At 39.5% G+C, this 18259-nt stretch overlaps 2 protein-coding genes across 2 annotated transcripts; one reads left to right on the top strand and one right to left on the bottom strand.

Moving 5' to 3' along the window:
• Window positions 1–3500: 3500 nt before the first annotated feature.
• On the top strand, window positions 3501–11924 carry adra1d (adrenoceptor alpha 1D). The gene is made up of 2 exons (XM_086033535.1): window positions 3501–4747; window positions 10927–11924. The coding sequence occupies exons 1-2, from the start codon at window positions 3793–3795 to the stop codon at window positions 11451–11453; spliced, it is 1482 nt and encodes a 493-aa protein (XP_085889661.1). The 5' UTR covers window positions 3501–3792; the 3' UTR covers window positions 11454–11924.
• Window positions 11925–14037: 2113 nt separating this feature from the next.
• LOC147145966 (5-hydroxytryptamine receptor 4) lies at window positions 14038–17272 on the bottom strand. Its single transcript, XM_086033957.1, has 2 exons — window positions 17250–17272; window positions 14038–15118 (listed from the first exon to the last, which is right to left on the bottom strand). Exon 2 carries the CDS (start codon window positions 15103–15105, stop codon window positions 14038–14040), a length of 1068 nt encoding a protein of 355 aa, XP_085890083.1. The 5' UTR covers window positions 15106–15118; window positions 17250–17272.
• Window positions 17273–18259: the final 987 nt, after the last annotated feature.

Raw genomic sequence — 18259 nt, forward strand, 5'->3', positions numbered from 1 at the left:
AGTAGCAGAAGCCTGAATGCGAATTTCCACCAGATCAAACATTACCATCGTCAATCTGTGCAACCATTTACAGTTTTGGCTAAAACACTAAACTCTTTTGTCCGAACCAAATGTTCAGTTGCCTGAATCCACTGATTGAATCAGTCACTCCTTTGGCAAAACCATAAGCACTTTTCACCTGTTTAGACACAACTTGCCAACACATTTTCATCATGATGCACCTGTGTTGCATAATGGTGAGCACAGGTGGCAAACGTCAAACACAATTAAAGCACAGGGGTCACTGGTTAAATACAACTCAAAACTGATCACACTTGTGCCTAATGATGTGAGGGAACATACTATAGATCATGTAAACCAGTTCAGAGAGCACTAGTTTGTGAGGCACTACTGTATAATGGAAATGGGCCCTCCAGAAATCACTAACTCAAAGGAAAATAACAAATTTGTAATTGGGACTTGTATTAATTTTTTTTAAAAAGCATTTGATAGAATAAATCTTAATATATTAGCAACTAAAATAGAGCAACATTTCATTAGAGGAGTAGTTTGAATTGGGTGAGGAGCTATTTGGAGAGAAGGCAACAGTTTGTGATGCATGGATATAAGTCACGATGCCTGGACATTGTTTGTGGTGTCCCACAGGGGTCAGTGTTGGGACCAGTGTTATTTAACACGTATATTAATGACATCTGTAACATCTACAAATCCTTGAAATGCATCCTTTTTGCAGATAACACAAACGTTCTGGTTTCTGGGGATACATTGCAGCAACTTCTTCCACATTGACTGTACTGATTAGTATACAGACCTATTACATAAGTGCCAATGTTCAGCCCAATCAATGATTACTTTAATCCACCTCTTAATACAACGACTACCACTTTCTTAATCATATAAACCATGATTTCAATATTTACGTATCTTGTAACGTGACGACACACACACACAAGAAAAAAGTGTCATACTCAACATGTGCTTTGCTTGTCAAATTTGCATTTCACAAGTTCTGCTCTGACCAACCTATCAGAGGACAGAAAAGGCTGATGTCATAAAAAACCTGTTCTCTGGCCTTTGGAGGTCAAATTTGAAATCTGATTGGTTAAAGAAACATTTCTATTCATTGCTGTTATAGTTTAGTTTACATAGGCCAGCACTGCTGATTCTGAAGACCCTGGACAGATTAGATTGACTAGAAAACAGAAAGAGGCAGAAATATGATTGGACTAAAACAGTATAGCCAAGAGACATAATTCAGTACAATTTCTGGAAATAAATACAACATAATTTCAGTGGACATATATTAAAATTTAGATTGTAAATGTAGGTCAGTGCTTTTGATAGTGTTAAGGCCAGCATAGAAGGCCTTGCAGGCCCTGATATCTTGGGAATGAATAATGAAAACACATAACAGGACTGAGAAATGTAATTGTTTTTCTTTTCAGTTCTTATCTTGATGATTGGAGGTAAGCAGACTTTTTTTAAAAAATGGCATACGTCAATGAAAAGGTCTTGCAATAGTATTAAAAGTCAAGTATAAAATGACTAGATTCCAGACCCCCACATAACAGAATTGTATTTGCAATGCATCACTTTTGAATGTTTGTTTGAATGTCTGTACCATGATACATTAACAGGTCCATTCATCCAGATAATACCTCTGCAATAAAACCTCCCCTTGGGATTGGTTACCCTGTTTTGCTTTTACTAATGGCTACTGACTCACGCTCTGATAATTACATCACATTTATGTAAACAACAAAGACCACTTGTGAGAAATCTAATCATGGAGGAACATTTGCACAACATACATAACATAAATGTATCTTATTAGATGCAGTAATCTAACGCAAAGCTCGTTGACCTACATACAGTCAGCGTTCAGTTTTTCAAATACTCACTGGCGGCCACAACATTAGGTAAACATGCACAGTCTAATTAGATTCAGTACAAGAGGTAGGTGCAGTGCTTGTCCTCATGAGGGTCATGGGCAAGCTGGAGCCTATCCAAGTTGATTCTCGGCGCGAGGCGAGGCACATGCTGGAGGCATCGCCAGCCAATGGCATATAGAAAATTAACCATTCACACCAGGGGCGGAGACTATGGATTCTGAAGGCCCTGGGCAGATTACATTGACAGGGAAAAACATGGAGGTAGAAATTGGGATGTACAAAAAATCTAAAATTCACATACACATACTGGAAACTGTGCAGCCAGGAGAAATGCTACCAAATGAAGAGATTAAACTGTTGGGAATAAATTAATACAATTTTTATGGCACAATTATCAGAAAGACAGGCCAGCTCAACTCTTTCAGATTGCCACAGTCTTTACATCTTTATTTTACATTTTTGGAAACAGCATGGCCACATTACTGTAGATCTAATTCTATACACACTTTGCAACTTAATTAAAACAAAACATGGCTTTTATGTGATTATATTATATTATGTTTTTTGTTATTATTTTTATGCAAAATTATTGAAGCTAGTGATCTATTTATTTTTTAATGAAGAAACCCTTTTTTAAATGCATAATACGAGCTATCCGGATATTTCGTGTGAAAAATAACAGAGACAAACCAAGCGATGGTCATCTTCACTATCCTTAATCAAGTCACCATCTGGTCCCCCCTTGAAGATACAAATGGCTCTCTTCTTGAAGTTACCACGGAAGGCAAGGGGGAAAAATACAAGACAAAATTGTATCAATGTATTGTAGTTTGCTTTGCTTAGTTCATGAAATATCAGTGATTGAGTAGTCTTGTAGTTTTGACCGAAGCATGATTGTGGTCTTGTGGACTAACATTAATAGCTAGTGACATTAGCAACACATTCGACTGGCAGTCTATATTGAAATCAAATATTGATGAGGATGAGTTTGGTATAATGTTTACATTATATACGCATACATTACATTGTTTCGCCAAATTTGGGTGTATTTTGGAGTGATTTTGTGAAGAATGTGGTCATTTTGCATGGAGATAGACTGGAAGAATGCATGAAAACTGCCTCACGGGTGCGGTTGGTGTGTGTGTGCATTCAATGCAAACTTGCCACTTGATTTATTCCCCTGTACTGTAAGGCTTGTAGGGATTTTTATGCTCTCTGTGGCTTGACACCTTGACCTACCCAAACTTCAGTGATTTCTACGAGCCTGCACATCCACTGCACAGTTCGCCTGCAGACATGTTCTCAATTTTAAATTTGAATTGAATGAGCTATACTCTCACTGGCAGCAGCTTCTACAACTGGTCAAAAGACCCATTGATAATATGCTTATCTACATGAAGCAACGTATAAGCAAACGTGTGTTTATAAAAGGCCTTGTTTCAGACAAACCAAAAACAAATATCACCATCCACGGATGCAGAAGGCTTTCAATTTACATTTTCAATGAGTCATTGAGGCAGCCTTGACGTGAGGAGATTTTGAGCGGTATGAAATAATGTATGTGTGTGCGCACGCGCGCGCGTGCGTGCGTATGACGTGGGTGGAGCAGCAGGTTCGGACCTGCTCTGGCTGACTCTGGGAGCCAGTTGAGGGTCCAAATGATGCCACCAGTGCACGCAGCTGCACAACCAAGAAGACATGGATGCCCATGGCGCAGAATTGGAGGCTCTTATATTTATTTTTGTTGCCTCTTGAACTCCAACCTAGCTCCCGAGCGTGTTACCTAAGCGGCCCTGCATGTTGCTTTTCCATTTTTGGGAGTGTTTTACGTACGACTTGACTGGCGCCGATGATGACCTAGTGACTTTAAAGTTACATTTACGTGCGCTATTTCTTCAGCATGACAAATTCAAACTTAAGGAACGACAGCATCCACGGGATCTATTTCACGGAACCTCTCAATGGCTCTGCGTTGGACCTATTTACAAACGACAGCACTACGGCGTGTTCGAACTTTGTATTGGACTCTCAATCCGTGTGGCTCGGACTTTTTCTTGCCTTATTTATTTTGGTGGCGATCGTGGGCAACATTTTGGTTATCTTATCCGTGCTGTGCAACAGCCACTTGCAGACGGTGACCAACTTCTTTATAGTCAACTTGGCTATGGCGGACCTGCTGTTGAGCGTCGTGGTGCTGCCCTTTTCCGCCTCTCTGGAGGTTCTGGGCTGCTGGGTGTTCGGCCGGGTGTTCTGCAACATCTGGGCGGCGGTGGACGTGCTGTGCTGCACCGCCTCCATCCTCAGCTTGTGCATCATCTCCGTGGACCGCTACATCGGCGTCAAACACTGCCTCAAGTACCCTAGTATCATGACCGAGAGGAGGGCGGGCGTCATCCTGGTTCTGGTGTGGGTTTCGTCCACAATCATCTCCGTTGGACCGCTGCTGGGTTGGAAAGAACCGCCGCCCGTGGACGAGAGCATCTGCAGGATCACCGAGGAGCCCGGATACGCGCTCTTCTCCTCTCTCTTCTCTTTCTACCTGCCGCTCCTGGTTATCCTCATTATGTACTTTCGGGTCTACGTGGTGGCCCGCAGGACTACCAGAAGCCTGGAGGCAGGTGTCAAGCGGGAGCGAGACAAGTCCGTGGAGGTGGTCTTAAGGATCCACTGCCGCAGCGTGCTGGAGGATGCGCGCGCGGTCAGCTCCAAGAACAACAAGCAGCACCCGTTCAGGAGCTCGCTTTCCGTGCGTCTCATGAAGTTCTCTCGGGAGAAAAAAGCGGCCAAAACCCTCGCCATCGTGGTGGGCATGTTTATTCTGTGTTGGCTGCCCTTTTTCTTCTTTTTGCCTATCGGTAAGTCGCCCTAATGTAACGTGGATAATGTTTCTTTGTCAGATGCAGTGATTTGCAGACGTTTCAAACCCAGATAGTACCTAAAAGAAATAGTCTGAAAAAAAATTAATAAAAAAAACAGTAGCATACTAGGTGTAAGTATTCATCTAAAAATAAAACAGGTTTTAACCCTAAAAAGTATTGAGAGTAACTGAAACATTAATTACTGTAAATTTTAAACAAATCAAAGACAAAAACATGTTTGCCTTAATTTACTATATGTTGACTGTACGACAATTGAAAAAAAAATAAGACAAGTAAAATATTAGCAAATACAAAAGAAACAGAACAAAACACAGTTAAAGAATAGAAATTAACAACACAAACAGGTAGGCCATTACCTGCTTATAAATACCTGATCATTTACAGCTATTCGAAAAGGAGTATGAAGGAGTATTTATTCTGACCGCCCTACCTTTCTTTCATTATTGATACATCAACAATATTTATGAATATTCATATCTACTACTTATTTATAAAATAAAATATAAAACGATATACTGTATTTCAGTTTCCAATACAGTTTTTGTCACAATATCATATTTAAATCCATAGTAAATATGTAGTTGTCCTTCATTTTTCAACATTGGCTTTTTACTGACTATTAATATAGTTTCAATGCTAGTTTTAGCAAACAATACACATTCAAACCAAATTTTCCAAGTGAACTGTTCATTAAGTCATTGTATTAAACAATAATATAATATCATATTACCTCTAGCAACAATTTTACAATAATAATAATAATACACATGGTTGTATTAAAATGCTTTGCACACAAAAGTTAAATAAAAATTCCGACTTAAATGTTTAAAAACTAAAAAACCTTTAAGATTCCAATGTACAGTATTGAAAGTTGAATACAACTAAGCTGTATTTAGGCAGTCATTCTTTGGGGCACCACTAGAGTGAGCACGTGTACCAGAAGCACATGGTGAGAATCACTGACCCAAAGGAATACAGTAGTCAATGAAAATACCACCATGGGTGTTGTCTTGTCACCCTCTGCAGTTATTTTGTACCCATGACACCAGAATGTACATTGCCACTTGTTATGCGTTTAATTTCTTCAGTGACCAAGCTTTACCAAATATCAAATGCCATAAATAAAAAAAACACTTTTCTGTACAAAACTGAATAAAACATAATAAAAGAGAATGGAAAGAAATAAACTGGTTTTATGAAATGAAATTACCGTACATGCTGTCGTCGAGCGTTGCGCCGGAATTTGCAGGGGAAAGATCCCAAACCCTGTCACAATGACATCCTGATAACAAGGTTTATATTTGCTGATAGATGCAACAAGATGACAGTAAAGTAGTACTTGATATCAAAATTAATTGGTGTACATTCAAGAGGCGTGGCCTCGTTAGTGTGCTGGGAGCTGGAGCCAGTTAGTGTACGTGTGAGCGTCTGGGTGTGAGTTGTGGCCTGCAGCAGCTCTTTGCAAGTTTCCTCATTTTGTATGTGTGGGTTTGACGGTGCTATTCAAAAAAGGCTGAAAGTGCATTGCAACTGTGGCTCTCCTTGCCCTCATGTAAGGGCATCACAGTCGCTTCATAGCTCTATTTTTTTTTCAGAGCAAAAAAAAAAATGACTCAAAACTGAGACACATCACTGCAGGTTTGGGGACATGTAAGTTTAGGTACTACTGCATTATATTTCCACCCGCTAACCTGCAGGTCCATTTCATTAGTCCAGTATTGAGTCTTATTGATGCTTGTTCTTGACCAAATTGAAGTGAGTCATATGTAAGTCCATAAGTCACGCCTGGTTTTCTTGTGGCATTTCAAAAATATAAAGAGCCTGAGGAGGAAAAGAATGACTGTGGCCCAGACCTCAAAGAGCTTACATCTGAATATACTGTCTTGATGGATAGCGACTTTTCAAGGAGTAGGGCGCAAAACATGTTGAGTAAAAGGGGAGGACAGCAGGGAAGGGAGCAACAGCTGTTGTCAAGGCACCTGTTGCAACTCAAAAATCCTATCGTAAAATTTATTTCAAACAACAAAAATAAAATAGACATACAGTAGTAGTACAGTAGCTTAGCACCAGTAACTAATATACTTTATGTAAAAAAAAAAAAAAAAATTCCAGAACTGCAGCGGCAGCCACACCAACTGACTAGCTCCCCCTCCTATACTCACCTTCCTCCTATTTTCTTTACCCACTATTCCCCCACCCCCACCCCCATAAGTATTTTATGTGTCAGACCTGTGATTGAATAGTGATCTGTCTGTGGTGTACCCCACCTCAACTGGGATTTACTCAAGCTTAATGTGACCCGCAATTCATAACTGGTATCAAAAAAAGATGGGTGGGATAGTGTAGATTCTACTTGCAAAGACAGAAATGGAAGACTGTTCCCTTATTGTAAAATATTGACTAAAGCCAGAAAAGGAAAGTTGAAATTTCTTTTTCTGACCTTCATGGTACAATCCAAACTCATACATTACAAGAGGCTGCATGAATACTCATCAAACAGGGTTTTTTTCCAGGGTACAAAATGAACAGGAATGTTTCCAGGCTATAAAAGTTAAGTGCCAATAGTACAAAAACAACAATTTTTGCCCAATTACACACTTTGGGGAGCGTACGGTCTTATTACTTGGACTCCAAATATTCCAACAAGGAGTACAGTTTTGTTCAGTTCAGGACAGTATACATTTTTTTGCATATCAAGCATGAATATTTATAAAGTGTATCAAAATACTAATCTGTTTTTTAACATTAATTTTATTATTGTATTTTTATTGGGGTGACGACTAGAGCGTTGATGTTGATTGGGCCACAGCTTATCTCCTCAGGAGTCGACAGGACATTTTCTATTGAAATGATGTGAATTGTCACATTGGAGGTGATTCAAAGACGCTTGCTTCTTGTTTATGGATGATGTAATATTTGCAGGAATTACATTCACAGTTCTCTCACTATTGACACAACAAGCATGCATCCATTTTCTATCTCGCTTATTCTGTTCAGGGTCATAGGTCTGATTTCAGGCGAAAGGGCAGTACAGGTCACAGGTTTATCTCAGGTGGCATATGACCGTTCACACTCACATTTGTACCGTCACTGAGTGGGAATTGAATCCGTCCTTCACAGAAGTCAGGCGAGTGCACTGCTACACTATCATTGACAATAGCAACCACAATTCCGATATCAGTGTCAATCAAAACTTGATGTATCTCTTGAACTGGATATCATGATATCAATGGTCTATACTTATATGGGGATAAATTAAAAACAAATAGGTGCAGAAAGGTTTGTGCAAACTCTGCAAACATTAGTGAAAAGTAGCATAAGAACACCACATGAGAGGTGTCCTGACTGGTCGATATAAGTAATTATATAAGCTATCAGTGATTCCCAAACACTGTGAGCTCATCATGGGTGCTGCGGGAAATAATCCAATTTCACTTAATTGGTCCGAAAGCAATTTCTTGTGACAGGCAGAACAATTAAATGCTTTTCCACTAGATGGCAGGCATAGAGCTGTGTATCCACTTATTGTGACATTTTATTTTAGTGGTGGCCTTGAGATTTCCCCAATGCCTTTATATGCAATGTAAATGGAATGCAAAAGCATTGCATTCAATATTTTTTTATTGGATTAAAATAAAAAATAGGTGAGCTATGGTTCCCATGACAACAACACTGATGCTATCCTAATGTTAAGAAACCTGTATTGCATCACAGTATTTTTGATGCTGCTTGATAAAATGTAGGTGACCTTAATTGTGTTAAATGGACAATGTTGATTAATTTGAAGAGAGAACTTGAAAATGTTTTAATCAAGACCAATAGTGTTTGCAGTCACTGCAAACACTTTTAGTATTGATTAAATGCCATGTTGTGTTTGGGTTTGTTTGGCAAGTTCTAAATTGTAGTAATTACCAACACCAATCCTAACAGCTGTAGGATTCTTGAGGAAGTCAGCATGCTTTGTAAGTTGACCCCAAACTTCTAACCGGTTTTAAAGGTCAGGTCCACACAGGTATACAGGCAAGTTTGGAAGAATTAATTCCAATGGGAGTTGTCTGTTGTGGACAGCCCCTATTTCTTAAAGATACCCATCCGTACTAATTCACAGATTGATGGATGCAAGGGAGGTGTTAGTTGCACGTCGATTAGCCACCTTTTGCCAGGGGGGCAGACGTGCACTATTTATGTCATTATTTATGTCAATCATGCCTTTTGTTTGTAATGATGCATACAGAGTGCTTTGTCCTATCCAAAATTTCAATAGCATTTGCCTTTTAGTCAGCACTTCTTTGTTAAGAACATCAGGAAAAATAGCCTTTCAATTTTATTAATTTTTATATTTTCTGTGCAATAAAAAACACAAACATACATAAAAAAAAGAGTCTTATCCACTTGTCAAACGGTTCCATGCTAGCTTAATTTTGAGGTTGTAGATAACAACCTACTAAAGAACCTCAAAAGTTAATAAACCCAGTTTTTGTTTTACTCTTGTTCAAAAAAATGTTAAATTACTACTCAAATCAATGTTAATTCACTTGAATTTATTATGAGTTAACATTGTATAATTGCGTAAACAGAAATTAGATCATAAATACTAAATAAAATAATGACATCAATAAAATAATGACACATGGTCTTTAATTTTCAAAGAGTAAGATGGTTCATTATTGAACATCAACTACTGAATTAAACATTTAGATAAAAGGGAAACAATGATCCAATTCAACAGAGACAAAAAACAAGCCACTTCAATGTTGTCTGTTTTGGTGGATTTCTTGAGAAGCCTTAAGTAGTGCGTTTGTTTCTGGGAGTCCCTGGTGTGACCACTCATGAGAAACCAGCATGATACATTTATGAAAGTCACATCCAGATTATTTTACATACAGAACTATGCATCATATTTTCCACCCTCTCTTGCGTTTTCTACTCAAGCAACTCGAGTAGGATTTTGCGTGGCAGCAGGGCCGTCTTGCGTGGAGGTTCCATGTTGTGTGCATGTGTGTTTTTTTTCCCAGGTACGTCAGCTTCCTCCCACATTACAAATGCTTCTTAGATCCTTTGAAGACTCTAAATTGCCCTTTGATGAGAATGTGAGTATGTTGTTATGTTTGTCTATGTGCAAGGTATACGCAACCTCTTAACCAAAGTCAGCTTGGATAGGCTCCAGCTCACTCTCATAAGGATAAGTGGTACAGAAAATGGATGGTTGGATTCTGTGCTGTTGGTCATATAAATCCATCCATCCATACATTATCTATACCGCTTATCCTCACAAGGGTCGCAGGGAGTGCTGGAGCCTATCCCGGCTGTCTTCGGGCAGTAGGCGGGGGACACCCTGAATCGGTAGCCAGCCAATCGCAAGGCACACAGAGACAAACAAACATCCACACTCACAATAACACCTAGGGGCAATTTAGAGTGTCCAATTAACCTACCAAGCATGTTTTTGGAATGTGGGTGGAAACCGTAGTACCCGGAGATAACCCACGCAGGCACGGGGAGAACATGCAAACCCCACACAGGGAGGCCGGAGCCGGGATCGAACCCACGACCTCTGAACTGTGAGGCGGACGTGCTAACCAGTCGCCCACCGTGCCGCATCATATCAATCATGTTCTGAAATTTTAACACACATTGTGGCTACTGTACTGTGTAAAAAAGTAATGACAAACCCGTTTACACAGGCAAACATAACCACCGGGTATAATCACCATCATAATACCTGCCTATATCATTTTAACATGTTTTATTTTCATTTCCATAATTCCAATAATGTGTTATTTCTACAATGCGTCATGGGGTTTGATGCCTGCCGTTTTCATAATTATGAATTAAATAAATCTGACATCTAGCACACAGCTCATGAATGAAATCAAATTCACCACATTTGCATTTAAAAAGTTGACAGAGACAGCATAACTGCCACCAGATTGTCACTCTGCCAGGCGTATCCCCCAAAGACACATCGTATATTGCGCCGGCCAGCTTGGTCTGCCAAATTGGCAAACACGCACAATGAGCCTTAAGTGGCTCTCATGAAAATCAGCATCCACTGGCATTTGCGGCCCAGCGCAGATATGCTGTCTCCGAAAATAGAGCCCTAGAGGTTCCACTCAATATTTCACAACTGCTCATACTTCTTTCCCTTCTACTAGGCTCCTTCTTTCCAGCAATGAAGCCGTCAGAGACAGTATTCAAGGTGGTCTTTTGGCTGGGCTACTTCAACAGCTGCATCAACCCCATGATCTACCCCTGCTCCAGCAAAGAGTTCCAGCGGGCTTTCACCCGCCTCCTCAGGTGTCGCTGTCGCCACAGGCGAAGGGCTCTGCGTCGCTTCTATGACCAGAAATGGCGCTCGGCTGTCAGGGGAATGGCGTTGGAACAAAGAGGAGAGCATGAGTCTGGCTACACCACGCATAGCTCCTGCGGCAGCTCTTTGTTAAGCAAGCCGGGGGGGAGTTTAAAAAGATGGAATCTGTTCCCGCCGCTGCAGAAGTCCTCCTTTCAGCTCAAAGAAACAGTGAACAACCTGTCAAATAAAATCAAGGGAGGCACAGGGAGAGGCGGCACACCTGCAGTGGTTGATGCAGTTTCAATGGGGATTTACAACATCTGTGAACAAAGTAGTTATAACATCTATGACTTGGCTGAGTGTTACAGCCTGAAGGAGACGGACATTTAATGGACCACAAGAGGATGCTTTATTCTCAAAAAGCCCTTTTGGACCAACATCGTTTGATCATTCAAATTCAGAACCAACACCATAAACAATAGAGAATAACATTCAATACAAGAGCTGTATCAGAAACCTGGCTTTACAAGACGATTGCTCAGTTTTGGCATTTTTGAATGTTTTAGAATGACGGCAAGATCCCAGCACAAATGTGACTTTAAACGTTATTTCCATCCTTCACGACCACAATAGATTGAACACGTTTTAGTTACGCTTGGTTCACACATGTTTCAATATCACATTTTTATAATTATCTTGATCTTGGCTTATTTTGACAACGCATAGTAAGGCAGAGCAGTTGCTGGGAATGAAATGCTGCAAAGTATGTCTTGTAACTGTTGGATTCACTGCATCAGTTTTATGCGACACATTTACTTGGCCATTATAACTGTAACTTCAAGTGCAGAGTGCTACTGTGAAATGAACATGCATATAATTTTTTTTCAATGCTGTGTTCGTTTTTTGTGCCAATTAAATGCATTTAAAAACAAATCTTTTTCCTATTTCCCTGATACCAAATTTAATGTGATATCAATTCAGTATATCATACTGTGTATATGACTTTGTTGAAATGTCATTTGGGAATTAACAAAATGACCTGCTCCTTCCAGCAGATGACACTACTGCTCCACTACTTTTTAGAGAATTTTCACATCAAAGCAATGACAATGTGAAAGACATCATGAATCATTCTGATTCTGATTGATTCTAATTAAGGCAACACACACACCCACGCGTTTTAGTGTAAAAAGAATAGCCAGAGTTAATCATTTTCCAGTCGTGTCACAAATCGACCTTGAGGTATAAAAGACTGGCAAATTTAGAAAAGGTATGTACAGTATTTATTATTCTCACATCTTGGACTTGATCAACTTTGTTGCAATTATAAATGTGAAATTGTACTCATTCACATTAATAACATTCTTTTGAAAGAATTTGATTCAGGTGAAGTAACAAAGAACTCTTCCAGTTTTGATTGAACATATTTATTTAAGTTAAAATATAGTACAGACATGTAATTTAGAGTTAAGGTATTTCATGTTTTTTGCTTTCTCTTAAGAGGTCGACTTGTAGCTTGCTAATTCTGTTGCCATTCCCATTCGAATTATGCTACTTAAGGAGCAATGGAATGTGTGGTTGTTACACATGTACTGATTAAGAAATTCAGGATTCCAGTTTCACACAAAGGATGGGAAATGCGAACTAATGTGACATTTTCAACATGATGGCCTCGTTACAGTATTTTCCAAAGGCACACAATATAAGAGACACAATCTTAATAATGCCAACTGGAACAGTAAATGTCAAATTCAGGAAAGCAAATGAAATCATAGTTCATAGATCCATGACATTTTTCCACTGTACATTTCTATCTTGACCGTAATTGCCTCGGTTTGGGGTAAGAAGAATTTCACCACTTCCAAATTGTACAGTAGGAAACTGGGTAAATCACATGGCATTGGAAGCTTCTGTAATATTGAGACACTAATTGTCTTATGAAACACGTTGAGGAAAAGCTCTCCTGTGTTTACCTCTGAAAGGCATTTTTTTTTTCTGATTAAGACTGAGAGCACCAAGATGGACCATGCACTGCAGTGGAGTGAGACTGCAGGCTACATTACTACAGCGTCCAGAGCTATAGCACAACAGCAGGGTAACCTTACAAATGTGTCCTTTCTAGATGTGTATTTCCAAAAGTTATACTAACCAATGTGAAAGGTTATGAGGGACTTTCTGCCTGGTGTTTTTATCATGAGTTAAGCAGTGAAATCCATCCATTTTTAGCCATCTGAGGGGGCGGCCATTTTGTCATTTCCGTTGACTGAAAATGACATCACAACTACCAAGGGCTCGGGTAACGACCAATCACGGCTCAGCTTTGGAAAACAGGCGACTACCTGAGCCCTGGGTACTTGTGATGTCATTTTCAGTCGACAGAAGTGACAAAATGGCCGCCCCCTGACATGGCTAAAAATGAGTGGATTAACGCTTATTCCACAAACACAGTATTTATCAGAAAGCCTTGTTTCAACTTGTGGGCCTGCATAGAACATATTCTTGAAAAAAACATATTTGGTACCAAAATACTTCATATTCTCAGTTGAACATTTAATGGATGCCAGAAAGATCAAGACATCGATTTTTGAGCCTTCTCTGCTAGATTGCGGAAGAAAGTCTAATCTATCTAACATTGCACTTATCCTGCCTTGGTCATGTGACAGTGGGTGACCTCACAGTCTTCACTGAAATCAAGTTATCTATGCCTTGGTTGTAATAGAGAAGGAAAGCCAAGTTAAAGCAAGAGTAAAGTCATTATTTTATCATTACAGGTTTTTTGTTTGTTTGTTTTTGCAATACCATTGGTAGATTGGAATTTTGAAAAAGCTGTCAGACAGTAAGATATAGTTTTGCCAGTATGTAGTTGATAAGTGGTTTTGCTTTTTTTTTCATAAAAAAAAATGCCAGTCTGCTGTTCGAGATTGTATTAAGGCAGGGAGACCCAAGTGCCAACACACCACAAATATCATTTTTATTATTTATCTGCACAGTCATTTGCTTCTTTCCTGGTTTGTGATAGCTCCATCCCAGGGGATATTCCAGGTCGGCATACCCTACAGCCCATGAACATGAGGAATGCCTTACGAAAGGAGCGATTGAAGAAACCATACAGGAAGGGATTTAGTGAGGAGTTAATATATCCCAGCCATAAAAATATGTCCCAGATGACCACTTCTGTCCTGTAATCAATGAAGGGGTCCACGATGTTGACAGTAAAAAATGGCATCCAGAAGATGAGGAAGACTCCCATGATGATGCCCAAGGTTTTAGCTGCCTTTCTCTCCCTCTTCATGGTGTTGCGGTGTTTTTTCTTTTTGCTCGAGTCTTTTCCCACTCCAGCGGCCATCTGGCTTTCCATGGCGCTGATCTGCCTCGCCTGCCGTCTGGCTGCTTTGAATATCTTCCAGTAGGCGACCAGCATGATAGCCATGGGCAGGTAGAAGGCTATCAAGGAAGCCATGACAGCGTAGATGCGATTGACTAGGAAAACACATACGTCTTCAGGAAGCAGGATGTCAACTCCAGCAATATGGAGGCCTAGCATTATCGGACCGAAGGAGATAAGCATGGGAACAGCCCAGCAGATGACAATGAGGAAAGCGACTCGACCTTGAGACATTTTTAAAGAATAAACTAGCGGGTTGCAGACGGCATAGTAGCGGTCGAAGGCAATGCAACTCAGGTGGAATATGGAAGCAGTACACAGCATGACATCCAGGCTGGAATGAAGCTGACAAAAAAGGGAGCCAAAGTACCAGCAGCCTTCCACTGTTCGAATCATACTGTAAGGCATTACGACCAGGCCCACGAGGCAGTCGGCCACAGCTAGCGACATGACGAAGGTGTTTGTGGCCGACTGCAGCTGTTTAAAGTAGGAAATGGACAAGACCACCAGAAAGTTGCCCACCACTGTGCAGATGATGCCAATAAAAAAGAAGCCGTACAGGATAAAACGAAACGCCCGGTTCCTCAACATGGCGCAGGAGCCCTGATCGATCTCAAGTGTTGTGTTAGCGGCGTCTTCAAAACTACCGTTGTCCATCTTCTTGTTCAACCTGTCAAAACATGCAGACTGTCAATGACACCACCGAAGAAAATGTAACAAAGTGGCTGGGCGGATGAAATTCTTCCCAGCTTAAGCTGCTGCCCCATACTTGACTCCGGATAAATGGAAGGAAATGAATGGATAGATGGACAGATGGATTGATGGATGGGTGAGTCCAGTCAAACATGAGGCAGTGCAAGTACATTTTTCAACAAGTCATGGCTGTATTGATTCTGAAAACATGAAAAATAGAACCAAACTCTGATTCGATTATATTTATTAACATTTGAATTTCAGGGTTAGAAATGAATGTTCTTTTTATCTAAGGATGTAGCTGATTTTAGCAGAGGTGGCCAAAATACTGAGATGTCTAAGGCAGGAAAATATATATTTTTGTCAAAATATGTCTTGGGGCAGTTATCTTGAAAAGCTGATATTTTTTTTGAATTCTTGCATAATTACTTGAATTCATATTCATGTGAATTATTTATTTGTGTAATTTTTATGGACACACTTCTCTCATTTCATTGTTTTGAATGTAATAGAGGCAAAAGTTCAGGTGTGCCTTTGGAGGTTTATTTCCTGAAAAAAAAAAAAGGTATGTAATTTGTTATCAACAAAACACATTCAAATGGTTAAATGGACGTTTACTGGATTGGAATGTGTTTCATACAAGTAAACAAACAAATGAATAAATAAATATTACATAATTTCGGTATTGGTAATGGTACTGGGGGTGGCGGGAGTAATCGGTATCATACCGGAACATCACACGACCAAACCTTGAAAACAGGTGAGCTGTGATTGTTTATTACCTATTTTGAATTATGGTTTTTTTTTTTGTTGTTTTATTTGTGTTTTTGTGTCAGTCTGCAAAAGACCCAAAACACCATTGTTCAGAAAAGACCACTCTTCCATCTTAACTTAGTTTTCCTGTGAACCGTAGCTCTGCTGACGTTCCCTAAAAAGGACCTCTCTGCGTGATGAATCTGGCGATGGCATACCGTTACACCTTGCTGCTGACATATCGAAAGTGCATTGCAATTGCATGAAAGGAGGCAAGGAGGACAGAAAGGAGGACAAGGAAGGAAATGAAATAGGAAGGAAGATAGAGGAAGAAAGAAGTCAAAGGAGGAAGAAAGGTGCAAAAAAGGGACAGAAAAAATGAAATCTGTGTTTAAGATCATGCTGATCATACACTTAGTTGCGTTATGTTAATATAATTGTTTTAGTGATTACATTTTTAAACATGGTATTTTTCTCTAATACAGGGCTATTTTGTCTTATTCCTGGAATGGTGCGGCAGCATTAGAAAGTTTGAATAATTTAATGTCAATCCCAAAATCAGATAATTAAGTAAACACATTTCAAAGTGGCAACGTAGAAAAGGAAAAAGATGTGAAAAAGATGCTGTAATATGATGTCAAGAATTCTGGATCCATACAACGATTTAGTTAAAATTATGAAAATGTCCTCTCTCACATCACAGCAAGCCATGCATTCAAGTGTGTTGCACAGCAGATGGCACATGACAGATTTGCTTAATTGCAGTGCCAATGATGTGATGTTTCAGTTGACTTGCAACTGACTTTAATGAAGACCATTGGGACAATGCAGCGATGGTAAAGTGACACCTGAGAGAACACAACTACGGCATGCTTTGTTTTACAACCCCAAAATACAGCATGCCTTTGTTTCCAATCATAAAGGATTATGAGACAAAACGCTTATGTCCCACTTCAGAGAAGAAGATGGCACTTCAGTAAACCTCTTGCGTCCTCACACCCTCCCTTCTACAATTCATTTAAATGTATCTATAGTTTTCAAATTTGACATTATGGATTTCTGTATTTATTATTTTCAAGGTAAAAATAACTTTATGTTCTGACCATGGATGTAACAATGTGCAATATTTATTGTATACATGTTACAAACTGCTAATATAGACCCATGGGTATTTTTTTTTTCCAAAAAATAAAAATACATCAATATTTATACAGCACAAGTGGGAAAACAGGTAACTTAGTAAAATTATCGGCTTCTGAATTTAATTCTAATAATATTACATTCAAACATGACTTTTTTTCCTAGTAGATAAAAGATGCTCTTGTGGAAAATTTGGGGGAAAAAAAGACACTCACTTGCTTGGATGCGAGAAGATGGTCTGTCCTCATGACGCTCTCAAAAGCAAGTCCTTCCAGCTAGATTGAGATGGAAGGGATTTGAGAGGTGGGTCTAATGAATACATGCCACAATAATCACAGGAAGCAGCCAATACAGGTTTGTTCGAATAGATAAACATATTGCATGAGAAATTTATAAGGAAAATATACTCAACTATTTGTTATATTGCTGATTGGATGGATTTGGTATTATAGTCTATTTGTGAAATTTAGAACCACCACTTGTGTCTGATGTGTAACTCCAAATGATTCTTTATTCTTTTTCAGTGACATCACCTGTCATATGTATTTTTTGAAATGTTTTTATATAGCAGCTCGAGTGTAATTCTTCAGGTTGAAAGGTGCTCCCTCCTTCAGTAAGGTATAACATGTTTTTGTATCAGGCTAAAAATAGGGTTGCTTTATCAACTCAAGCAACAAGCAACTTATATTTTTATACTCCATTAATGCTTGAATTGCAAAGTTTTTACTTTATCAACACGTTAACCAATGCATGGAGAGGGTTGCTACAAATTCAAACTACTATGCAGTCTTTCAGCACGCCTTCAACCTAAATACGTGTATCTAAAATACTTTGTCGCATGAAATGGACATTTGGCTTCGTATTTTTGTGCCCAGCGCAAGTCTAGTGCAAAGTGCAGTCTAACTGTGCACATGTGAGATGGGTGTTTCCTTTCTTTTGCAATTTTCATAGACAGGCGCAGATCTAAAAAGTATTTGCGCCGTTGTGGGAGTGGACACAGATGACTAAATTCCCGGCCATTCGAAGCAGCTACTTTAATTCCCTTTATATTCAGCGCCTTTATATTTTACCTAATCATAACCGATTTACTCGAGTTCGTGCTGGAGGTCAGCACACGGAAAGTATGTTTATAAAGAACTTCAAGAGGATCTCTACTTGTGGATGCTGTTAAGTTGGCCGCTGCAAAGTGGGCACTTGGAGAATGTCTCCTATCCCTGATTGTGCT

This window comes from Filicampus tigris, chromosome 6 (assembly GCF_054856515.1).
Source record: "Filicampus tigris isolate MCC_2025a chromosome 6, RoL_Ftig_1.0, whole genome shotgun sequence".
Classification (NCBI taxonomy): domain Eukaryota; kingdom Metazoa; phylum Chordata; class Actinopteri; order Syngnathiformes; family Syngnathidae; genus Filicampus; species Filicampus tigris.

Coding starts and splice junctions, on each gene's coding strand:
- adra1d (XM_086033535.1), top strand. CDS start 3,793: ATGACAAATTCAAACTTAAGGAACGACAGCATCCACGGGATCTATTTC. Junction 4,748..10,926: donor TTTCTTCTTTTTGCCTATCG/GTAAGTCGCCCT, acceptor CCCTTCTACTAG/GCTCCTTCTTTCCAGCAATG.
- LOC147145966 (XM_086033957.1), bottom strand. CDS start 15,105: ATGGACAACGGTAGTTTTGAAGACGCCGCTAACACAACACTTGAGATC.